Genomic DNA, 25,394 nt, shown 5'->3' with positions numbered 1-25,394 from the left:
TTGGGTGACAAGTTGTAATATGCTCATAAAGCATAGGTTATATTCTTCGAGAATGGGTATATAATTGAAATGACAATTTAACAGAATAAAATATTGCAGATTGTGCCACAATCATCTTCCTTTTTAAATCAGGGACTCAGAACATTTTTATATGACTTACATTTACATTGAACCTTGTGTCACATGAAGGTACATGTTTTGTTGTGGCTTAATCTGGTCAAATTATTGTAAAAATGTTCATTGTCAACAATATTCAAAATTAAAATGCAGTTTAGGGAGGCCCACATAACTCTACCAAAAATATATATCTCTCTTGAAAACCCCGCAAAAATACGTGTTTGTGACAGAACAAACTAAACGAATATTAAATAATTTAACAATGTTGGCCCATAACAAAAAATCGAAGGTCGAAAGAACTGATCAATAAAATCTTGGTTCTGAGTATAGTTATTACATCAACGTTGTAATTGGAGGCCAAAGTAATAGAAATATGTGTATCAACTTGAAATCATTTCTCATTGAGTTTCAAATTTTAATTAGAAATTGAAAAGTAACATTTTATGATGAATTTCTGTCTTCTGAAACCGCTTTCGACATTTATCCAACATTTTAGCCCAGCACATACATTTCTGAAATCTTCAACATGTTTCCTAATCACACAAAAAAACGAATGTTAATATCATATTGACAGGAGTCATGACACACCCATTTGTGTACACTGATTTAAAACCATATTTTCCGTTCGCATTTGGTAGACTGGGACAGCAGATTAGATAAAGTGGGCCATTTTTATAGCCCTAATTGTACACCAATGAATGACAATTCAAGTCAATTTATGTGATTAGGAAACATCTGAGGATTTCAGAAATGTATCATGTGTTGGGCTAACATGTTGGAAAGATGTCTGACAAGGTTACAGAAGACAATAATGCAAAAAGTGTCCCACTTTTTCTGAATTCACTCTAATAACAGTACAAATAACAGTAGTCAATGCTTGACTTGGACTGAAATAGGTTCTGGTACTCATTTTGGGTGCAGGTACTGTTTATATTTAAGTGCAGGAGCTCCACAATACTTTTGACCTATGAAGAGGAACAGGAGTTCAAGCAGTAGAACATTTGAGGTGCCGGGTACTCAGCGCTGGTGAGTTCCTGCCAAAATCAAGCACTGACAGTACTACAAGAAAAAATGAACAGGTTATAGTACTACAAGAACCAGAGCCGGGGGTCCCAAATGTAAACTGGATCTCTTTCCTCCATTGGAAAAGCATATAAGTCTGTCCCAATTTAGCTACTCCATGCTGTCCTACTTTAGCTAGCTATGGTTAGTAAAGCGGGGCAACTAAAAAAATGACAGAATTACAAAATGTAAACATAGTATTGGCAACTTGTTTTATGTATTTTGATGCACCAGTATAAGTATCCACATTTACATCACAGTTTGGCACAGTGCATTATTTATGACAGTTTTATAACGTTTAACGTCAAAATTGATTAAAAAGCTGTCACTGATCTTACTGTGTGCTTCAGGGGCGAGCTTCCTGTTTTAAGCTTACTCTGCCCCTCTCTATGATGTCACACCAATAAAGTGAGGCGATTTTGATCATGTGGTTTCTCTGCAAGGGCTTAGTAATAATGGTTTTGATTTTCTCTTGTCAGACCAAGAAATAAACATGTCAGGATTAAGCTGTCACAGTTCTTATGATGTCCCCCTCTTCCTGAATTGACCCTATCTTAGAATTTAATGGGAATAGTATTTTTGATTCATGCAATATATTAAACATGGACTCAATTCAGTCATTTTTATTTCAATATTATAGGCCTATAGGCCAAATATACTACATTACCAAAAGTATGTGGACACCTGCTTGTCGAACATCTCATTCCAAAATCATGGGCATTAATATGGAGTTGGTCTCCCCTTTGCTGCTATAACAGCCTGCACTCTTCTGTGAAGGCTTTCCACTAGATGTTGGAAAATTCCTGCAGGACTTGTTTCCATTCAACCACAAAAGCATTAGTGAGGTCGGGCACTGATGTTGGCCGATTAGGCCTGGCTCGCAGTCTGCGTTCCAATTCACCCCAAAAGTGTTCGTCAGGGTTGAGGTCAGGGTTCTGTGCAGGCCAGTCAAGTTCTTCCACACCAATCTCGACAAACCATTTCTGTATGGAACTCGCTTTGTGCACGGGGGAATTGTCATGCTGACACAGGAAAGGGCCTTCCCCAAACTGTTGCCACAAAGTTGGAAGCACAGAAACGTCTAGAATGTCATTGTATGATGTAGTGTTAAGACTTCCCTTCACTGGAACTAAGGGGCCTAGCCCGAACAAGGAAAAACAGCCCCAGACCATTATTCCTCCTCCACCAAACGTTACAGTTGGCACTTTTCATTGGGGCAGGTAGCATTCTCCTGGGATCTGCCAAACCTAGATTCGTCCGTCGGACTGCCAGACGGTATGGCGTGATTCATCACTCCAGAGAATGCATTTCCACTGCTCCAGAGTCCAATGGCGGTGAGCTTTACACCCCTCCAGCTGACGCTTGGCATTGCGCATGGTGATTTAAGGCTCACGATGCTCACGATGAACAATTATTGTGCTGACATTGCTTCCAGAGGCAGTTTGAACTCGGTAGTGAGTGTTGCAACCGAGGACATACAATTTTTCCGTTCCATTCTGTGAGCTTGTGTGGCCTACCACTTTGCTGCTGCACCATTGTTGCTCATAGACTTTTCCACTTCACAACAACAACATTTACAGTTGATCGGCAGCTCTAGCAGGGCAGAAATTTGATGAACTGACTTGTTGGAAAGGTGGCATCATATGACGGTGTCACATTGAAAGTCACTGAGCTATTCAGTAAGGCCATTCTACTGCCAATGTTTGTCTATTGAGATTGCATGGCTGTGCGCTCAATTTTACACACCTGTCAGCAACGGGTGTGTCTGAAATAGCCGAATCCACTCATTTGAAGGGGTGTCCACATACTTTTATATATACAGTATAATGTATGTCTGAGACTATAATGGATAATCTTATGCCTTGATTTCAAATGTTAAAGAACGAATGTTTATCGATTGTTGATAAATCGACAGCATTTAAAAAAATACACGGCTAAATATTATTTTTTGCTTCAGCAATGAAAATGATTAGTTTGAATAAAATTGACAGGTTGGGTAAGATTTTTTTATTTTCTTTAACCAACCCTTCAACGATTACATTAACTGTAGCCTATACATATAATGCTTATATTGTTTGATGAAAATGTGATAAATGCTGTAAAAATTTGATGCCTCTACATGGTGAATTGAATAAGTAGACGTAACTGCAAAATTGTTTCTAAATGTCTCTCGGAATAAAAGGAACATGTGTGGTGGGATGGGCAGAGACGAAAGAGATAGCGGGAGGAGGGAAAGAGATAGGGAGCGAAAGAGAGAGGGGGGGGAGAGAGAGGAAGGAGGGGTTTCTATGAGTCCACGTCGTCCCTCTAATTAGCTCACAGTGTCTGTAAAATAAATCAGTGTAGCGGCTTCACCCCGGCTCAACTGCAGCACGCGCCTCTTAACCTGCTCCTGGCGCGTCAAAAAAGAAGGGTCCGCGCGATCTACCTTGACATAAACTGAGGCGCGCAATTGTCACGAGGAGCGCACTAGAAATGTTTGGTTTTTTCGATAAGTCAGTAAAGTGAGAAAGAGTAAGAGTAAAAAGACAGAAAGACAAAGAACTTTCCGATATCAAGATATCCTTGTCACTTTTACGCACTTGGCGAGGTTGACTTGAAGCGAGGCCTAAATTTACCGACCAAGAGGGACTGGTGGGAAATAGCCAAGTCTCCCAAGAACGTCCGGTCGTGTGTGTCAATTCAGAGAGACGACCAAGTGAGCGAGAAGGCATAAAAGCCCGGCGCGAGGATGATGTCCTACATTAAGCAACCCCATTACGCCATGAACGGGTTAAACATGTCTGGGATGGACCTGCTACACACCACGGCTGGATACCCATGTGAGTATAGCAATACTACCACTTTTTTATTGTAATTTACCACTTTTTTTCTCATTACCAATGTTGTTTTATTTAGTTTGTTTTGTTGCCTACATTGGCCAAAGATGAACGCGGCTCATGCGTTCAAGTCCAAAGATGAACGCGGCTCATGCTCATGCGTTCAAGTCCAAAGATGAACGCGGCTCATGCTCATGCGTTCAAGTCCGTGCACCATGAATTTTTCAACCCCGTTAATAATGTATATCCAAACATAACATAGCTTACTAATAACAATAACTACAACAACAAGAATAATATCAACAATATCAATAATAATAGATTATTATGTGACTGGTTCCATGACAATAACCTATTCCACAAAGGGTCGGCTAGTGTCAGATAACAGCGATTCCTAATCAAAAAGAAAATATGAAATAATTGTGAGCATTGAAAAGAATAGAGAATTAAACGAAAACCATATCTATAGACAATGATGACAGTTTAGCGTAATCCTAGTCCAAATTGGCTAAATGTGAGAGTAGCCTGGTCCTTTACAGTCGGCTATGCATTTCTCTGTCCAAATTTTATTTTTGCATCTGCCATTACCATCATCACCAGTTGTGACACCTGTTCAACTTGCAGACAGACAATCACCATTTAGCCTAACACACATCTTCCCATATATGGGCACAGTCTTTTAATCAGGAAAGGATTCGTTTTCACATAGACCTGAATTTTCCTATAGTTTTCTTTCTTTTTTCTTTGGCCTTTTTTCTATTACTAGGCTAATACCTGCTCTGACTATTTTATGACTATGAATATCTCAAATTAACATAATGATCATAGAAACTATATGACATTGCACAATTACTTATTGTCTTATAGAGAGGTGTCATGAGGGGTCATGAAATCAATACCACTGTTATCAACACATATCCAAACCCTTTACCAATGGACTGTAGGCCTAATGAAATGCAATGTGAATGTCAATCACTTTGAGCACTGAGGAGTGCTGCTGTCCATTAATGCCATTCCATCATTACCATTATTATCACACAGTCTCTGTGTCTCTGGATTTCTCAGCCACCCCACGAAAGCAGCGTCGCGAGCGAACCACCTTCACACGCACTCAGCTGGATATCCTGGAGGCCTTGTTCTCCAAGACCCGCTACCCCGACATCTTCATGAGGGAGGAGGTGGCCCTCAAGATCAACCTCCCCGAGTCACGCGTACAGGTACGGTGTAATGTGAATATATATAAAATGTTTAGTCAGACATGGCTCTATCTATAAGTGGTTCTAGTCTCATCTTCTCGTCTCACCAACAGGTGTCTATATGACAATGTAATGGATTTAGAAGTACATTTAGAGTAGGCCTATGCAGGTTATGCAGTTAGTGCAATTTACATCTATGCATGTTATCAATCGGGGCTCCTTTCAAGTTATAACAACATGGACAGTGGAAGAAATACCTACACAATCGAAACAGTGTTACAAAATTGTTGTTGTGGTAAAAAAAAAATGACGTCCACCTTCATAGGTAAGAGAGTGCTCTCAGATGGAAGAATACAATACACCAGTATTGTAGTAAGGACTGTAGAAGGACATGTACTGAATGCTCTGTACAGATACATCCCCCACCCGTGACAGTTTGGCTCACAGTTCTATCTGGTACAAAAACTGGTTTTGACAGTTGCATTATATCACAGAGTATAGGTGCACATTGACATAGTGACAGATATATCAACAATGATGTAGTAACATAGTGCCATCTTCCCACCAAACAACTTACTATCACCATCACAGTTTTTCCACATATTGTCTGTCTCTATGCTAAGTAGCTGTGTTGTGTGTCTCTGTTTCTGCAGGTGTGGTTCAAAAACCGCCGCGCCAAGTGCCGCCAACAGCAGCAGCAGAGCAGCGGCCAGTCCAAGCCCCGCCCGCCCAAAAAGAAGGCGTCGCCCGCCCAGGACCAGCCCGGCGCCGGCCCAGACCCCTCAGCCAACAACCCCTCTGGTTCCTACAGCCCCTCCCCAGCCCCATCGGGCCCCTCCCTGCCGCCCAGCGGCAACAACCCTGGCAACGCAGCCGTCTCCATCTGGAGCCCGGCCATCTCACCACTCCCTGACCCTCTGGCCTCTTCGGCGCCCTGTATGCAGCGGCCCTCTGCCTACCCGATGAGCTACGGCCAGCCGCAGGCCTACGCCCAGGGCTATGCCCAGGGCTATGCCGGCACCTCCTCCTACTTCACGGGCCTGGACTGCAGCGCCTACCTGTCGCCCATGCATTCGCAGCTGTCGGCTAGCGGTGCCCTCAGCCCCATCACCGTGCCCTCAATGGGGGGTTCACTGAGCCAGTCACCCGCCTCGCTCTCCTCCCAGGGCTACGGCACGGCCGCCTCGCTGGGCTTCACCTCCGTCGATTGCCTGGACTACAAAGACCAGCAGGCCTGGAAGCTGGGCTTCAGCACCATGGACTGCCTGGACCACAAAGACCAGAATTCCTGGAAGTTCCAGGTGCTGTAGAGAGAGTGGGAAGAAGAAGAAGAAGAAGAGGAAGAAGAAGAAGAGGGAGGAGTTGTGATTGAATGAGGCTCTCGCCAGATATACAGTACGATCAAATGATTCTGACTGAACACTTATTTTTTTCTCTCCGTTTCTCGTTTGTAAGCTTGGTTTTTACAACCCCTGTAGAATGTGTTTTCTATTCAGGGGAGAGAGGAGAAGAGAGACCAGGGGACATTATTGATACCTCCTGACTGTGATTGCAGGATATCAGGTCCATTTACTTTCTCATACAGTAGAAGGGAAGGATGCCCCTGAGGATCATACTATGGGAAAGACTCGCAGCTAGAAACTGATTTAAACACACACCATGGTTCAGATGCATTGATTGGTCTGTGATGGAAAGACATCCTCAAGAGAATTCTATTGATACAGCCACGCTAAACTCAATCGTTCCTCTGATGTTTTTTCTGCTGTTGATGGCTTGAGTTTTGTTTTCAAAAAACACAACAATAGATCACATTTACAGAGCTTTGATACTCTCTTAGTCTCTCTCTTTTTTTGTTCTGAAAAACCGTCAGTGTTAATTTGAGTTTAGTCATTGTTATTCTATGTTACAATTTAGATTTTCATTTGGTTACTTTTAGGCTTTTGGAGCTAACGTGTTACTATGGTGTTAGGCTAGCATCATTGCTATTATATTTTGATGGAGAAAAAAAAGTATATGTTTGGTTGTGTGAAATATTAGAGCTAACTTTGAATCTACATTTATGCCCAACAAAAATTATTGTGATTACAAGTTTGAGTGACATTTTGGTTTCACAATTTATAGGAAATGATCAGGTTTGCATTCAAACGTACTGTACATCATGTATTGGTATTCTAAATCAAAATGAGTTCAGTTCAAGGACATGACTGAACCAGAAGTAAACAAGTGACCAGTTGACTTCTGAGGATAACAGTCACCATGTTGTTAGTTAGTTAGCTATGGTTTCTATTGTGTTTCTTAACAGTTTCTGTCGTGTTTCCACCTTGGCCCACATGGCTCTCCAGTGTATCTTGCTGTCGGTTATTTTTGCTCATCTGATTCTGGAGGGGCTCAATCCTCTTACCCTCCCTTCAGCAATGTTCTAAGTGAATTAGTCAGGATTACCCCTCTGTCTCTCTTTCCTTCTCTCTATCTCCCCATCCTTCTTTCTGTCACCATCTTTCTGTCTTTTTCCCATTTCTGTAACTCTTTATTCTCTCTCCCTCTGTCTCTATTTCCCCACCTCTACCTCTCCCTTCTCACTTTCCCTCAGTCAGTGAGTGACATATAACAAGAGGAAAACTGCTGATGCACAACCAAGTTTCAAAATTGCACCTTGAGTATTCTACTATTCTAACTCTCAACAGTAAATTGAGACCCTGATTGAGTTCCGAAAATGTTTGTTTTTGTTTTTTTATCTTTAGAAAGTACAGAGGTCCGGACCTCAGTGCCCTCATATGTAGCTACGGCCTTGGTCTCTTTCCCTGTTTATCTGTCTCTCCATCTACATGTCTCTCAATCTTCTGGTCTCAATCACTTCTCTTCTCTCTGAACAGGCAAAGTATACCATATACTCTATAAAAAGGTAGACGCCCTTGATGATAATGCTATACGGAAAAGACTTAACTATAAACTGATTTGAAACACTCAGGCCATGGTTAAAACATATTACAGCTGAATTCAAACTCTGCTATCATGGAGGACAATGTAATTACTTCCCCTTTCTTTCCTTCCACTAATGTCTCAATGTCAAAAAAACAATCAAGGCTATCATCTGTGACATAAAGTATTGTCTATTGTCCTTCTTCCTATGTGCAACCCCTCCCCTCCAGCACATCTCTTCTCCCCCATTCCTACCAGTCTCTTACACCCCTTTTGCCTCCCTCCACACACCCACTACTCCACCTCACCCTCCTCTTCTGACAACCCAGTAATCCCTAGTTGACCTGGTTACATGCCATGTAATTTGACTTCAAGTGGAAATTTGTGTGAGTGTGTATACTTGTATGTGAGTGTTTGTGAGTACAACATGTGTACGTGATGTGTATGCGATGTGTGTGTGTGTATGTCATAACAGAGATGGGGACTGAGTTCACTGAGTTACTCTGCAGCAATGCTCCTATCAATGCTCCTATCGCTGCGCATAAGACGTCTTCATTACGAATGTGTGTTGGAATCTAGACTCGGCAAAAGACAGATTCCATAACATATTTGACAGTGTCTGGAGATAACTAGATTTCTCATGTGGTGACAGGTTAACAATTTGGTACTTTAAGTTTGGACAAATGGGGACTCTAAAAATGAATACATAACCTATTAATTTATAGAATAGAATAACTTTATTTTTCAGAGAGCAGCAAATGTATCTAACAATGTTGGGAATGAATAACATAGGAGTGGATTTGCCATTTTCCTCAACTGATGAAGTGTTCATTTGAACACAAGCATTATACAGTATAGTATTTAGACGTAAAAGGGAAACTAGAGAGATTTCCATAGCGCACTGAATACGCACACGACGTACCCACTCAACTCGCTGGGTTAATCCCACTCCGCGCCACGTTAATCCCTCTGCCCTCCCTCTCTGTGGTCTGATTGGTTAATCCCTGCCCTCTCTGTCTCTGTCTGCGTCCTGATTGGTTAATCTCTTTTGGAGGGTGCAGTGCGGTTGTAATCTGCTGGTCGTCAGCACGGATAGATTCAGACAGACAGACATGTTGCCGGTAATCTCTAAAAGGAGCAGATGTGGTGGGGGAGGGATGGAGCAAGGGAGGGAGGGATGGACAGCAGCACCCAGCAGACCTTGGGGAAGGTGAACATAGAGACAAACAGCGTTCCTTATTATATCCCAATGTGGGTCGTTTTCATTAGCTGCCAAAGTGAAGCAAACAGACACAAGGTGAAGAATAGCTGAAGAAAAACAAAATCTGTTGCAAAGTGTTTCAAAATGTTTCCCATTTTGTGTTCTGATGAACATGACCCTGGCCACCCAAGACCGTTCCGAACTCTTCTCTCTGAAGTATACTTACAAACTCAAAACCCTAAACCACATAAGACCAAAATGACCAATTCATGACCCCTTAAAGTAATGCATTTCTTTCTCTTTAGGGCATAAGGGAACACAAACACGTAGTCACATCAGTTTCATATTTTGAGTCCAATGACTACCCTAACTTCTCAATGATGGAGATGTCAGCCAAATGTAATAATAGAGTATTGATACCTTTGTCATTTAGGTCAGACAAGATGTAGTGGTAAAAGATCTGGGTACCCTAATGCAAAAAAAAAAAACTTATTCTCAAAATAAACCCTATTCACAAAAATAAAAAAGTGGGTAAACTGATACATGTATACCACAGTTGAAGTCGGAAGTTTACATACACCTTAGCCAAATACATTAAACTCAGTTTTTCACAATTCCTGACATTTAATCCTAGTAAAAATTCAATGTCTTAGGTCAGTTAGGATCACCACTTTATTTTAAGAATGTGAAATGTCAGAATAATAGTAGAGAGAATTATTTCTTTCAGCTTTTATTTCTTTCATCACATTCCCAGTGGGTCAGAAGTTTACATACACTCAATTAGTATTTGGGTGCATTGCCTTTAAATTGTTTAACTTGGGTCAAACGTTTCGGGAGCCTTCATCTAGCTTCCCACAATAATTTGGGTGAATTTTGGCCCATTCCTCCTGACAGAGCTGGTGTAACTAAGTCAGGTTTGTAGGCATCCTTGCTCGCACACGCTTTTTCAGTTCTGCCCACACATTTTCTATGGGATTGAGGTCAGGGCTTTGTGATGACCACTCCAATACCTTGATTTTGTTGTCCCATTTTGCCACAACTTTGGAAGTATGCTTGGGGTCATTGTTAATTTGGAAGACCCATTTGCGACCAAGCTTTAACTTCCTGACTGATGTCTTGAGATGTTGCTTCAATATTTTCCATCCTCATGATGCCATCTATTTTGTGAAGTGCACCAGTCCCTCCTGCAGCAAAGCACCCCCACAACATGATTCTGCCACCCCCGTGCTTCACGGTTGGGATGGTGTTCTTCGGCTTGCAAGCCTCTCCCTTTTTCCTCCAAACAAAAAGATGGTCATTATGGCCAAACAGTTCTATTTTGTTTCATCAGACCAGAGGACATTTCTCCAAAAAGTACAATCTTTGTCCCCATGTACAGTTGCAAACCAGTCTGGCTTTTTTATAGCGCTTTTGGAGCAGTGGCTTCTTCCTTGCTGAGCGGCCTTTCAGGTTATGTCGATATAGGACTTGTTTTACTGTGGATATAGATACGTTTGTACCTGTTTCCTCCAGTATCGTCACAATGTCCTTTGCTGTTGTTCTGGAATTGATTTGCACTTTTCACACCAAAGTGCGTTCATCTCTAGGAGACAGAACACGTCTCCTTCCTGAGCGGTATGGCGGCTGCGTGGTTCCATGGTGTTTATACTTGCGTACTATTGTTTGTACAGATGAACGTGGTACCTTCAGGCATTTGGAAATTGCTCCCAAGGATGAACCAGACTTGTGGGCGTCTACAATGTTTTTTCTATGGTCTTGGCTGATTTCTTTAGATTTTCCCATGATGTCAAGCAAAGAGGCACTGACTTTGAAGGTAGGCCTTGAAATACATCCACAGGTACACCTCCAATTGACTCAAATGATTTTAATAAGCCTATCAGAAGCTTCTAAAGCCATGTCATTTTCTGTCATTTTCCAAGCTGTTTAAAGGCACAGTCAACTTAGTGTATGTAAACTTCTGACCCACTGGAATTGTGATACAGTGAATTATAAGTGAAATAATCTGTCTGTGAACAATTGTTGGAAAAATTACTTGCGTCATGCAAAAAGTAGATGTCCTAACCGACCTGCCAAAGCTATAGTTTGTTAACAAGAAATTTGTGGGGTGGTTGAAAAATGAGTTCTAATGACTTAAGTGTATGTAAACTTCCGACTTCAATTGTACAAAAACCCTTATAAAACTGTTTTTTTTGTACTGTAAAGCAATGGTCACCGACCATGGTGATCATTGGAGAGCTAGTGGACGTGGATGGTTTAGCTCCAGCCCAACACAAGTCTACTTCATTCAGAGACCTTGAGTTTATAAACTCTATCAGGTATTTTGATGCTATGTTGGCTGGAGCAAACCCCTGCATACCACTGTAACTCTGCAGGACCAGGGTGATATTCATTAGTATCAAATGGTTTTGCAACAGAAAATGAAGCCTTAGTGAATACAATATAATTGCTATAATTGCTATACTTTGGTGTAGTCAGTGATGCATCTATACATTACCATTTGAGTTTCCATTTTATACTTTTTAAAACCATGTCTATCTTTATTTCCCAAACACAATTCAATACAATGACAATAATGTTAAGCATATTTTGACACAGGCTTAACACCTATTATACACTTAATACTTTTTTTTTTTTTTTTACACTTAACACTTTAAACATAAGCCTCATATCCCAGCGATAATGCCTTGCATTACACCTGGGGGGAAAAACACTTATATTTGCTCAAATTGCCATTGGCTCAAACATTGTCTCAACATACCCTCAATTTACCCCAAGGCAAACATTTTGACTATATTAGCCCACATAGCTACAACTGTGTTGAATCTACTGCTGTTCAACTTCTCCACCCTCTGGTCGGGCATTACAACAAGAACTAGGAAAGAAAACAGGCCTGTCTACCTGTATGAACACAGATCTCTGATACAGTGCCTTCAGAAAGTATTCACACCCATTGACTTTTCCCAAATTTAGTTGTGTTACGGCCTGAATTTAAAATGGATTAAATTGAGATGTTTATGTCACTGGCCTACACACAATACCCCATAATGTCAAATTGGAATTATGTTTTTAGATTATTTTTTACAATTAATTAAAAATGAAAAGCTGAAATGTCTTGAGTCAAGTATTTCATCCCTTCGTTATGGCAAGCCTAAATAAGTTCATACATTTCATGGACTCACTCTGTGTGGAACAATAGTTTAACATGATTTTTGAATGACTACCTCATCTCTGTACCCCACACATACAATAATCTGTAAAGTTGCCCCGGGCGAGCAGTAAATCAATACACCCAGTCCCTACAAAGATAGTCATCCTTCCTAACTCAGTTGCCAGAGAGGAAGGAAACCGCCCAGGGTTTAAAGAAGTGACTTTAAAATACTTACAGTGTTTAATTGCTGCGATAGTTTTCTCCTGAGGATGGATCAACATTGTAGTTACTCCTCAATGCTAACCTAATTGACAGAGTGAAAAGAAGGAAGCTTGTACAGCATAAAAATATCCCAAAACATGCATCCTGTTTGTAACAAGGCACTAAAGTAATACTGCAAAGAATGTGGCAAAGCAATTCACTTTTTGTCCTGAATACAAAGTGTTATGTTTGGGGCAGATCCAATACAACACATAATTGAACCACTTTCAAGCATAGTGGTGGCTGCATCATGATATGGGTATGCTTGTAATCGTTAAGGACTGGGGAGATTTTCAGGATAAAAAATTTACGGAAAGGAGTTAAGCACAGTCAAAATTCTACTGGTTTCACATGCAAACAGCAGTTGGTTTCTATAATGACATTCCATGAGAGCAACATTACCTTTTAAAAACATGATTTGAAGCTTTGCCATTTGTTTGCCTGCAAAAACACGAGTTCTAGGTCCTTGGTTTTTTAGTTGTATCTAGAAGTTATATTCTTTCAAATCAAGAGGTAGCCCACTGGAATGTTTCATCAATCAAAATCGTACAACTCTTACAGACTATGCACACAACAAGTGTAACAGTATAACTTTAAACCGTCCCCTCGCCCCGGCACGGGCGCAAACCAGGGACCTTCTGTACACATCAACAACAGTCACCCACGAAGCATCGTTACCCATCGCTCCACAAAAGCCGCGGCCCTTGCAGAGCAAGGGGAAACCCTACTTCAGGTCTCAGAGCAAGTGACGTAACCGATTGAAATGCTATTAGCGCGTACCCGCTAACTAGCTAGCCATTTCACATCCGTTACACTCACCCCCCTTTCAACCTCCTCCTTTTCCGCAGCAACCAGTGATCCGGGTCACGGCACCAATGTAACAGTATAACTTTAAACCGTCCCCTCGCCCCGTCACGGGCGCAAACCAGGGACCTTCTGTACACATCAACAACAGTCACCCACGAAGCATCGTTACCCATCGCTCCACAAAAGCCGCGGCCCTTGCAGAGCAAGGGGAAACCCTACTTCAGGTCTCAGAGCAAGTGACGTAACCGATTGAAATGCTATTAGCGCGTACCCGCTAACTAGCTAGCCATTTCACATCCGTTACACAAGCAAAGAGTGAAACATTTGTAGAAAAGGAAACTGACAGACACCTATTTTGTGTAACATCTATTTATTACCACCATAATATGAGGAATTTGGAAAATACAAAGATCAGCTTAAACATCTGAAAATCTTGAAGAATAAGAACAAATATAAGAAAACAAACATGAGGTTATATTGCTTATCACAAATTGAGGAAACTGATAGATTCTATGGTCAGATCTATAATGAACAAAAATATAAAGGTAACATGTAGTGTTGGTCCCATGTTTCATGAGCTGAAATAAAAGATCCCAGAAATGTTCATATGCACAAAAAACTTCTCTCAAATTGTGTGCACAAATTAGTTTACATCCCTGTTAGTGAGCATTTCTCTTTTGCCAAAATAATCCATCCACCTGACAGGCGTGGCATATCAAGAAGCTGATTAAACAGCATGATCATTACACAGGTGCACCTTGTGATGGCACAATAAAAGGCCATTCTAAAATGTTTAGTTGTGTCACACAACACAATGCCACAGATGTCTCAAGTTGAGCGTGCAATTGGCATTCTGACTTCAGCAATGTCCACAAGAGCTGTTGCCAGAAAATTGAATGCTAGTTTTTCTACTATAAGCCGCCTCCAGTGTCGTTTTAGAGAATTTGGAAGTACGTCCAAATGGCCTCACAGCCACAGACCTTGTGTAACCATGCCAGCCCAGGACCTCCACATTCAGCTTCTTCACCTGTGGGATCGTCTGACACCAGCACCCGGACAGCTGATGAAACAGTATTTATGTCTGTAATAAAGCCTTGTGGGGAAAAACTTATTCTGATTGGCTGGGCCTGGCTCTCCAGTGGGTGGGCCTGGCTCCCAAGTGGATCTATGCCCTCTCAGGGCTGCGCCCCCCCCAAGTCATGTGAAATCCATCGATTAGGGCCTAATGAACTGATTTCAATTGACTGATTTCCTTGTATGAGCTGTAACACTGTAAAATCGTTGAAATGTTTGCATGTTCAGTTTATATTTTTGTTCAGTATACAAAGGAAGTGAGAGAAAGTCAGAAAATAACCCAAACTTGAAGAGTAACTCTCGCTACTACAAAGTCAACTCATACTGGTGTAACAACTCTAATGCCGAACACAACTAACCTTAAGAGGAGATAGGGTAGAGATTGAGAGTAGTATCATGGATAATGACAGATTAATAGTGAGAAAAAGCTAAATAGGAGGGGGGCTGGTATATATCACCCCCATGTGGCTGCCATTGGAACAGTAGCTCTTATGAAACTGAGAAGCTCTTTCTGATTGGTTTAAAAATAATTCTGTAAAAACAGAAGTTTGCCAAACGTCAATCACTTCGTTTTTTCTTCTTCGTATTATTATTTTGATGTCTCTGGCAGTAGTCAAAAGAAAAGGTGTATATGTATGAATTATATATATATATATTAAAAAAAATAGACACAATATCCACAATGATAGTAATCATGAATTATTTTTAAGTAACCAAGATGATACTTGTTTGCTGTTGAATACAATTTGCTTGGCTGATCAGAGCTTACACACACACACACACACCGACAGCCCTGGGGTTAGTTTTAGTAGCACCCTGCTGTGGAAGTTGCCACTCCCCTTAAGCAGACTAGCCCCCGGGCGATGCCCTTCTGGTCTGCCCACCTGTGCATGTGAGTGAGTTTTATTTTATGAGAGCTGAGGACGCACAAACCTGTGTGTGTGTCTGATCAGCGACACCTACTACATGCACGAAAAAGGTACCCTAAAACATCTGCTGAAGACAAAAACTATGAGAGACGAGACTTTTCAACACGTTTCTCTCATCATAATCACGGTTACTCTAAAGTCTACCAAGAAGAAAACAGGGAGAGGGGGCTGGGGGGTGAGATGGAAGGGCGGGGCGAATGAGGGAGTGAGGACAGTGAGAGATAAAGAAACAAAGAGAATAGAGGTGAAACATTAAAGAGAAAAAGGAAAGGAGGGCGGGCGGGCTAAGCACGCTCCCCGCGGATGCGACGTGCCAGCTGGATGTCTTTGGGCATGATGGTGACACGCTTGGCATGGATGGCACACAGGTTGGTGTCCTCAAACAGACCCACCAGGTATGCCTCGCTGGCCTCCTGCAGACAGACAGAGAGAAGAAATGTCACACACACACACACACATATATAAATGCATAAGTCAGCACACAAAAAATTATTTGAGCATGCTGTTTTGTTCCCGTTTGTGTAGTAGGCCAATTAGGACAGGATCTGGATTAAGGGGGACAGAGCTTCACATACACACACACAGCCACTGACCTGAAGAGCTCCGATCGCTGCACTCTGGAAGCGCAGGTCGGTTTTGAAGTCCTGAGCGATCTCTCTCACCAGGCGCTGGAAGGGCAGCTTGCGGATCAGCAGCTCAGTGGACTTCTGGTACCGACGGATCTCACGCAGGGCCACGGTGCCGGGCCTGGAACCAACACACAGTCAGTATGACTGGGGGGTAATTATATTCTACTATAGTACTTCATCGATCATTTCCCCATGCTGAATTCTACTGGTCGTGTCTGGCCGTGCTAATTTAAAAAAAATAATAATCATTGTACCTTTATTTAACTAGGCAAGTCAGTTAAGAACATTTTTTTTTTTTCAATGACGGCCTAGGAACAGTGGGTTAACTGCCTTGTTCAGGGGCAGAACGACAGATTATTACCTTGTCAGCTCAGGGATTCGATCTTGCAACCTTTCGGTTACTAGTCCAACGGTCTAACCACTAGGCTACCTGCCGCCCCAAATACTGAGTGGTGACGTTTACCAGCAGTCACTGCTTAGTTATAAGGCTTGTGGAACTGCTCATTGAAAACATTAGCTGCGTCTGAAATGGCACCTTATTCCCTATGGGTTCAGGTCAAAAGTAGTACACTATATAGGGAATAGGGTGCCATTTTGAACACACCAAGTGACCAATTGGAGTGTCAAGTCATTTCCACACCAATATGAATTGATACCACCTCTGTGGTTTCACACAAGCTTTACATGTCATAATGGGGCTGTATCGCTAGCCGACAGTGGTGGAAAAAGTACCGTATTGTCATACTTGAGTAAAAGTAAAGATACCCTAATAGAAAATGACTCAAGTAAAAGTCATCCAGTAAAATTGTACTTAAGTAAAAGTTTTTAAAGTATTTTTACACCACTGCCAGCTGACCATGACATGTACGATCTGTGGTGAACACTAATGCTAATTTCTAGGGGTGAACCGATACTTTACCTGTAACGATGGGGCTTCTTGACCCCACCGGTAGACGGTGCACTCTTGCGGGCAGCCTTGGTGGCCAGCTGCTTACGTGGAGCCTTTCCCCCAGTGGATTTACGGGCGGTCTGCTTGGTACGAGCCATGACAAGTTAGTTATCACCTGAGAGACAGGTAAAAATACATTCAATTGTTTATTTTTATGTGTTGACAATGCTCTGTTAGATACAATCCCTAAAATTCTGTGAGTTACAAATATACTGCAATACAATTTTCCCAAGTGTTAAATGTATACTAGTGTGTTGCTATTATTGAGAATTTATGACTGAAACGCTTCCGTCTGGAGTACTACTCTGTTATGATAACTTTCTATTTTGCTGATCAGCTGCATTGCAATCCAGAAACAGCGGGCCACTATCCTATCCGTGAATACTGGGATACTGCCCAACCAATAAAACTAGTATGCAGATCGCCTATCGAAATACATCCAATCCAGTGGGCAATGTCGTCGCTGTCAACCAATCGAGATACACGGTTTACAGCGTATGGGTGGGTCCACAAACCCTAGTTCCGCCCTCTAACCGCAAGATTATGGCCGCAGATGAAGAAGCAATCGAATGAGCCTACCAATATACAGGCAAAGAGCGGGACAGAAACTTTCAAAAATCTTCGAAAAACTAAACAATGTTCAGAACTACGAACATTAAAACATAAAACTAGACAACTGTAGCTATCCAAAAAGTCGCTCTGAGTTGTAGGTGAACGTTTGTTTACACCGTACGAGCGAAGTAAAAATGCACATGAAACTGGAGCGGAATTTACATCTGCCTCGGCCAGTGAAGTAGAAAGCATTTTTCTCTAGCATCGCGGCAGTCGCTTCTCCATTTCCACACCGTCGGAATAAAATGCTATTTTAAAATAAAATGAAGTTTAACCCATCTGAAACTTATATAAAACAGTGGTTAAGTGTTTTAGACAAAAATATATGCCAAAATGTGCCACTTACCTGACGTGAATATAAACGTTTTTTCGCAAGGAAATAAATGTTATGGTTTTCTAGCAGTGTCAGTATTTACTATCTCTCACACAATGGGAACAGGGCGCCCCGTAGGAAAATGGCTGCCGTGTCAATCATTGTTCTCCCATAATGCAACTGCTTTCATTTTGTAAACACAGTTTCTGATGGTTGGAGTGTTCCCTGAAAGTAACATTTTCATTGCTTTCTAGTGATTTCTTTATCGATTTGAAGTAATGTAGTACGAAATAACCTAAGGTGCTAAAACAATTACTTGTGAAATAAATTATATGTAACTGCTTGAATTTGTCTGCTTTTTCAAAAGCGTTTGCTATGCCAAAGTGGCACAGTCTCCTCTCAGTACAACTGCCTACATTTATTTGTAATCGATTTGAACGGTCATCCAACTCGGAATTCCAACTCAGGAACTCGGGCCTCATTCTAGATCTCAGACTTTCAGACTGGGAGATAACTGACGTGTAACAGGGAAGACCTCAGCAAGACCAAATTCCTGGACATCATCTCTATCCGACACTGTCGGCTACCGTTCACCAGGGCGAACGGATACCTTTGCCCAAACCATGATGAATCCATGTGCTGTTTTGGAAATAATTGAATAAAGAGTTGAACTTCTTCCCAATCTTCTGTCCTCTTTCTCTGTTTTAGATAGCCACTTATTACACTTTAGCTAGCTAGTTAGCAGAGCAGTAGATCAAAAAATATTTGTGTATTACTTAGCCTAGATAATAGTTTGTACAGTATGTTGACTTTGGTGTCTATTTCAGACCTTATGGCATTTTTCAAGGATGAGCATAAGAGAATTAAAAGGGGGGAAGACCACTATAAATCTAGCCACGTGGAGAAGTGCGACTATAGTGGGGCAATGTATCAGTTTGGTCAGGGCCAGCATGAGGGGTATCCTGTGTTGGTGAGTGTAGCTATTAAGTGAAGTTTTAGCATCTTAACAATACAATATATTATATACATCTGTCAGCATTCTACAAGGAAGACTTAATCAGTTATATAATTATTAACCTATTGGTCCGTTCTAGCATACATCTGCATATTTCTGTTAGGGAACGCCTACTACGTGAAATGCGCGTGTGCAAGGGTAAAGTCTACAAAACTTAGTCCACTCTGTTCATAATGAATTATATTTTTGGGAACAGAAAACTGTATTAAGATCAAATGTTTAATCGATGACAACATTTGCAGAATGTAGGCAAAAATCCATCTCGTTCCGTCTTCTCCCACTGCGCGCCAGTGGGCTTTCTCTCACTACCGTAGAAACGCCACGCGGATGCTTCATATTTATACATCCGGTGAAATATCTGTCTCATTGTTCTATCTGTGGGTGGATAGCGCATTTGTGTTGCCCAACTCAGCGCGAATACAAATGTGCCAGTTGAATCTCAGTTTAGGTTGCAGCCCAGCCAGCAGTACATGACGGACGTTACGTCTCCATTTGAGCAACACAAATTACGAAAAAGTCGGCGGTTATAATCGATTAAAGTTTTAATTAAATGTATGAATTTCACCACCACGCCGAACCATCGCGGTTGTACAGTACTAGCATAGTTAAAGGTAAAGCGTTTTCAGAATTTTTACAAGTATTGAGTGATGGTGACACAATGTTGTAGCTATCAAATCGCCAGTTTTTAAAGCTATCAAAACCAACTCCGCCTCCATGTCGGTGTAAGAGAACAAAGTTGGGGGTATCTCAGCTAGGCAGACCTATGCCGCGGCTTGTGTATGAAAATATGGCAGTTTAGTGACAATTTCTTTAGAAAATACAAGATCTTCAAAACAACCAACACCGCATCACACAATCTGGGAAAGTGGTAAAAGAAAGCAAAATGTGATTTTTTTCTTCATATGGCATAACATTACAGCAAGGCTATAGGCTAATGGTTCCCTCTGAGTGTCATTAAGGCCTATAAAGTTTTTTCTGGAACATTTCTGTCGATTTGGGACCCCTTTTGGCTCAAGAGCACGCCAGAGGCAAAAGTTCCATATAGCCTCTTAAATTTAGGGGTTGTTTTCATTCATTTAAACCTTAATAATATTGTAATCCATGTAGAGAAACATGTCAGTATATCCTACCATGAAATCTTTGAAACCATAATTGGATGCCAATTGATCGTCAAAAGGGAATATCAACGATTATTTAAGGTGCAAAATCAAGGGTTTTCTTTAGTCATGATTTGAGAGCTTCATTGAAAAAAATGACTAAATATGTAATCTTATCATTTAGAGATTAAGTCATTTATTATAATTTATATAGTGCATAATTTCGCTTACTGTAGCCCTACTTTACAACAGGCTTCCCATTATGATTAACCAGTTTGAATAACAGTGTTACTAAGGAGAATGTCATTAGAAAACAACCCTTGATTTTGTTGGAAGGTTTATTTTTTTATGGTGAGAACTGGGAAGGCATGGATGTGGAAGGGTCAGACTCAGATTCTCGGTTTATGAATCGATGCTAAAAACCACATGAACAAGCAGGTTTTTAAAATGATTTTTAATCCCTCTGTGTCAGTGTGAATTCATTTTTAAAGAAATGTTTAGATGTTAAAATTAGTTTCATTTGGGAACTCAGTTCCCAGTCATTCCCCATCAATTTCACCCCTGAATGTAGGCTAACTGTGAGTTGGTAGGAGATGCGTTAGTTTCATGAGCTCTGTCTCTCTAATGGTGTGCTTCTCTGAAATTCACCATCATGTGAATATTATTTTGGAGAAAACGTAGATTGTGAGTGACTAGTGTGTAGGCTACTACTGATGTGTAATACATTATACATATTGAATACATATTTGTCTATCTCTTATATTATAGAAAGAAAGTGTGGGTGCCCCAAAGAGACATGTAGGTGAACAGTGGAGACGGATATGAAGGACTGTGGTCTGTCATGGAACACCATCTCCAGACAGGTTTCTACTGTCATCGAATATTAATTCTCATATCCATGGCTTTGAAAACTTTTATTAAATTTGACAACAACAGCAGCATTGTACTCATAGTGAATTACATTCTGTACATGAGCTTAAATACAGGATCTAAGGTTAATTAAAGTGATACATTTTTGCACCTCAATTTTTTTATTTAAAAATAATTGCAGTCAATGGTTCTGTGTGTGTGTGTGTGGGGGGGGGGGGGGTTCCATTAACCTCAGGCAGCTGAATATGCGGATCGGGATGTTGTTTTTCATACATCCTGTATGTTGCATACCGTATACGTTTCATATGCATTTCTACTAAATAGGTTGAGTTCACACAGCATATGTTATAAAGGACATATTTATGTTACCATCAACCTGTTCTGTAAACCAATTTGTCAACACACGTTCGCTCACACATGCAAGCACGCTCACACAAACACAATGACCCTGATATTGTATGCTTACTTACTTTATCGGGTTCTTCTTATTTTTATATCTTGTGTGTTTTTGTTATACGTTGTTATTTTTAGTATTACATTGTTATTGATTACTGCATTGTTGTGGTTAGAGCTTGCAAAAAAGGCATTTCACTGTACGTGTGCATGGGACATTAAAACTTAAAACACACACACACATTCGTGCACTATTATTCTGCTTGTAGGAATGAGGCTTGTAGAAAAGACTTGTAGGAATGAGGCCTACAGCAGCCTGGGCATTTCCCAACCGTGCCTCCCTGCTCATGGAGCTAGCGCACTGGGGGAGGGCGCCAAGCAAGCAGCCTGGTCCAGATCAGAGACCTTCTCTATCAACAGAAGAACAAGGGCATCCAGAGGAAGGAGCGCATGGCAGCACCCGCCGCCATGCCCGCCAGTAGCCCCAGTGCCACCTGCTGTCCTATGCCGTCGTATGGGTCTCTCTGGATCAGTATGTGGTGCGTACCTGAGAGAGGGAGAGGGAGGGAGAGACAGGATGCTGAATATAGGATGTACTACAGTATTTACGGGAGCATAAGTGAATATACGAGTGTGTTTTATTAGACTTTTCTGATTTGATGTAACCAGGATAGTTTTGTCAACAACTAATTTCAGGGAGTCTTGGAAAGGAGTGCTAGAGTCACCCTGTTGACTTGCTGAAATCAGAGTTGTATTCACTAGGCACCTAACAGTAGAAAATGGACTTAAACAAGGAGGGACTACCTGAACTTGTCCAATAAGAAACACTTGTTTTCATTTTTCGTTGCAAAACATTTTGCCACAGTGTGCAATAATGATTACGACTCAGAGCTTGGGTGTTGTGTTGTCTTTACCTGATCCAGGGGTGAGGTAGATGGTGTTGTTGCCGTCCATTGGGACGGACTGGTACGAGTCGTCGTATGGGTCATACGGGAACTAAGTGGGAAAGACAAGACGATAAGACAAGAATGTCCTCTAAGAATCCGAGTTTGGGAAACCCTGGTTTACCGGTTTACTTACTGGGTTTCGTCTCGCCTCTATAATTGTCAACTTCCATGCTCTGCAAAAACAGAATGACAAAAGGAGAAAGAGAGGAAGTGGATTGAGAGAGAGTGTGTGTGTGTGTGAGAGAGGGAGAGAGAAATAATATAGACTCACAGTGCCTCGTCCTCACTGTTGGCACACAGGATCACAGTGGAGCCATCTCTAAGCTGCACCACCACCATGTTCTCACTTGGGTGGTTCTCTGGGGGAGAGAGACCTGTACAACAACATAGACAGCTAGGGTTACACACACATAAGTCCACAGCAAAGGCCAAAATCTTTTGGAGGTAAAGTCCTCTTTATTTATGTAATAAAGCATACAGCATGTCTCATGGGGCTCTGGTCAAAAGTAGTGCACTATAGGCCTAAGGAATAGATTGCCATTTCGGAAGCACCCATTGTCATATTGAACATCCCCATCTTTCCAGACACTTCCTCCTCACCTGCACTCTCCAGGCCAGACTTGACGCTCACACAGCTGGTCTTGAGACCCACTCGGTGCTCAAATTCTCGCCTGCTGTCCGTCTTGTAGAAGACCAGGCTCCCATCGATCCACAGGTCACACCAATTCAGCTTCCACCGCTTTAAGATGGATGCTGACGGGAGGCAGGAAGGGCGTGGGGGGGAGATGGAGTAGAGTTGGGGTTAGGTTAAGATGTCCACTTTCCTAACGGTCAGTTTGGACTTTGACCATTTTGTATACTTTTATTTATTCACATTAACTGAAATGCACTGTCAGCCAGATATGATTCTGTCTCAATTCAGCATATAATAATAGTAGTAATAACAATAATAGATTACATTTATATAGCATTTTTTATTACAAGAAGAATCTCAAAGACGCATTCTTGCCAGTGGGTCTATAATGGGTAAACCTACAGCCATTTTGAGTGTTTTGTATTTATATCGTTGAAGCTGTAAATCTGTATATGTTTTTCTCCGGAGGGTGAATCCCCAGTGGTTGGCTTGTGGCCTTTCTGCGTGAGTCACTGATTTGCTAACACAGACAGGAAGCTAATTAGATTATGGCCAGGCTGGACAAGCAGAGTAAGGGTTGGAATTTCATAACAGTTGTAACATTCATCTTCTAGAACGATTCTGATCTTATTGAAAAATCCAGTAGTTTTGACAAGCAACCGCAACTCAATAAATAGGGCAAAGATGCCCTTTAGTGCATTGGCTTCATCAAAACAAGCTAAATGGTAGGTACTGTAGGTTAATCTGTTAGCGATCTTGATGACATCAACAGAGTCCTCCATTTTGTTTTCAGTGGAGTCAGTTTTAAGAACATGGGAGAACTGTTTTTGGAGAGAGTGGCATGGACTGGGCTGTGGTTAAGGCCAGCCTGTGGTGCCTGGCCTTAACCTGTCTTTCAAAGTGTTCTATACAGTGCTGATATTTCTCTGATACTAGTGCCCCACACAACTTCTTATGCTATGTTTAGCCGTTGAAGTCTACACTTGGTAAAGATAGTACCTGCAATGGCTATGGCTATATCTGAGACCAAAACAGGTAGACACGAGGTTAGACTACAACATGACATTATTTGAGAAACATTGAATCTACAGTACTCACTCTGTCTCCAGAGCCAGCCTGACTTCAGCAGAGCTATGTGTATGGTCGGAGATCTGTCCATGTTACAATTCCTCACCCCAAATAATCCAGAGAGGAAACCCAAAAGCGTGTTTGTACCAGGGGTGTATGTTTTATGTTTGTCAAGTGTTTGTTCTTGTTTGAGGAGTCGTCTAAAGAGAGACAGAGAGATGCCTTTACGGTGCCTTTATTTTTATTCTGGCCCACACTTCTAATCTGATAGCGAGAGGCGGAGAATGGGGCTGAACTAGATCACTTGGGATTAGTGGGCCTGGATTGGCCACACCTTCTCTCCTGATTTATCTTCTGCTTCCCTCTCTGGCTGGAATGTTTTCACTTCCCGTCTCCTTCCCCAACTCCTCTTATTCCTCCACTATTTACTAAATTGTCTCTGCTTTGCCTTTCTTTATATTTTGCACATGTTGTCATCTGTTTTTAGGAATTGGGCTTCTTGGACTACTGCATGTGTTGATAGCACATAGTGAAAAAGGCATAACACACTCAAACACCTTAATCCCTGCATTAAAATAACACCATGAGAATTAGCTAACTGTTATAGTTTTCTTTGGGTAACTCAGGAGAACCTTCCTGTCAGGGACAGACTGATACCAGAAATTGTTTGGGGCATTTCTAACACACTGCCACATTTTTTTCCTTTAGACACCCATTATTATCCAAATAAGGGTAATTCTAGGTCAAACAATTTTTTTTAACCAATCGACTGGGCTAAAGATGGACCAGCCCATCTGCCATTTGCCCAAAATGCCCAATGGCCTGTCCGTTTCTGATTCCTGTTTTAACTCAGGTGCACCGTTGACCTGAGCATACTTGAGTTACTGTTGTAACATCGTTATGAAAGCTGCCCAAGCACTTTTATAAGCACACATGTGGGTCTGCTAAGAAATAAGTCAATTATTTGAAGTGAACCCAGCAGAAATGTCAAGGTATATTAGACTGATTCACTAAGGAATCACCCTGGCTCTATTTTAAACCTTACTAGAAGACTCTGTTCCCTCCAAGTGAGCAAATCCCATGGAGGTATAATGATGACCTCATTTCTGGTGCCTGTATCATGGTCACTGCCTCAGGTCAGTGTATTAAATAGAGAGTTTGAGTTTGAGATGGTTAGAATGATCTGGATATAGCCAATGAGGATATCATTGTTTTCAAGGTCAGAGAAAGAATATCAATAACTGTATTTATAGAAGTATATATATACACATTAGCTGTTTATAGATGCATTATTACTAATCACACTGTAATATTTAACAATTAATGCATCTGTA

General features: G+C 41.4%; 3 protein-coding genes across 4 annotated transcripts; 1 reads left to right on the top strand and 2 right to left on the bottom strand.

The window, feature by feature from the left end:
* Positions 1-3,497: 3,497 nt before the first annotated feature.
* LOC111950464 (homeobox protein otx5-like) lies at positions 3,498-8,298 on the top strand. Of its 2 annotated transcripts, none has more exons than XM_023968067.3 (3): positions 3,498-4,001; positions 5,040-5,215; positions 5,848-8,298. In XM_023968067.3, exons 1-3 carry the CDS (start codon positions 3,911-3,913, stop codon positions 6,502-6,504), a joined length of 924 nt encoding a protein of 307 aa, XP_023823835.1. In that variant the 5' UTR covers positions 3,498-3,910; the 3' UTR covers positions 6,505-8,298. The 2 variants fall into 2 exon arrangements, with proteins under 2 accessions (XP_023823835.1, XP_023823836.1); XM_023968068.3 differs by having other exon boundaries at positions 3,506-4,001; positions 5,064-5,215.
* Positions 8,299-15,287: 6,989 nt separating this feature from the next.
* Positions 15,288-18,237, bottom strand: LOC111950470 (histone H3.3A). The gene is made up of 4 exons (XM_023968080.2): positions 18,070-18,237; positions 17,082-17,226; positions 16,127-16,280; positions 15,288-15,946 (listed from the first exon to the last, which is right to left on the bottom strand). The coding sequence occupies exons 2-4, from the start codon at positions 17,207-17,209 to the stop codon at positions 15,818-15,820; spliced, it is 411 nt and encodes a 136-aa protein (XP_023823848.1). The 5' UTR covers positions 17,210-17,226; positions 18,070-18,237; the 3' UTR covers positions 15,288-15,817.
* Positions 18,238-21,047: 2,810 nt separating this feature from the next.
* On the bottom strand, positions 21,048-25,394 carry LOC111950468 (pleckstrin homology domain-containing family B member 1). Its single transcript, XM_023968075.2, has 6 exons — positions 24,091-25,394; positions 22,959-23,111; positions 22,630-22,732; positions 22,492-22,531; positions 22,326-22,407; positions 21,048-21,958 (listed from the first exon to the last, which is right to left on the bottom strand). Exons 1-6 carry the CDS (start codon positions 24,149-24,151, stop codon positions 21,825-21,827), a joined length of 573 nt encoding a protein of 190 aa, XP_023823843.1. The 5' UTR covers positions 24,152-25,394; the 3' UTR covers positions 21,048-21,824.

This window comes from Salvelinus sp. IW2-2015, linkage group LG23 (genome assembly GCF_002910315.2).
Source record: "Salvelinus sp. IW2-2015 linkage group LG23, ASM291031v2, whole genome shotgun sequence".
NCBI lineage: Eukaryota > Metazoa > Chordata > Actinopteri > Salmoniformes > Salmonidae > Salvelinus > Salvelinus sp. IW2-2015.
This window is presented reverse-complemented; position numbering and strand designations above follow the sequence as displayed.

Coding starts and splice junctions, on each gene's coding strand:
- LOC111950464 (XM_023968067.3), top strand. CDS start 3,911: ATGATGTCCTACATTAAGCAACCCCATTACGCCATGAACGGGTTAAAC. Junction 4,002..5,039: donor CACCACGGCTGGATACCCAT/GTGAGTATAGCA, acceptor ATTATCACACAG/TCTCTGTGTCTCTGGATTTC. Junction 5,216..5,847: donor TCCCCGAGTCACGCGTACAG/GTACGGTGTAAT, acceptor CTGTTTCTGCAG/GTGTGGTTCAAAAACCGCCG.
- LOC111950470 (XM_023968080.2), bottom strand. CDS start 17,209: ATGGCTCGTACCAAGCAGACCGCCCGTAAATCCACTGGGGGAAAGGCT. Junction 16,281..17,081: donor AAGAAGCCCCATCGTTACAG/GTAAAGTATCGG, acceptor TGTTGGTTCCAG/GCCCGGCACCGTGGCCCTGC. Junction 15,947..16,126: donor CAGCGATCGGAGCTCTTCAG/GTCAGTGGCTGT, acceptor GTCTGTCTGCAG/GAGGCCAGCGAGGCATACCT.
- LOC111950468 (XM_023968075.2), bottom strand. CDS start 24,151: ATGGACAGATCTCCGACCATACACATAGCTCTGCTGAAGTCAGGCTGG. Junction 22,532..22,629: donor AACAGTGAGGACGAGGCACT/GTGAGTCTATAT, acceptor CTGTTTTTGCAG/AGCATGGAAGTTGACAATTA. Junction 21,959..22,325: donor CTACCTCACCCCTGGATCAG/GTAAAGACAACA, acceptor TCCCTCTCTCAG/GTACGCACCACATACTGATC.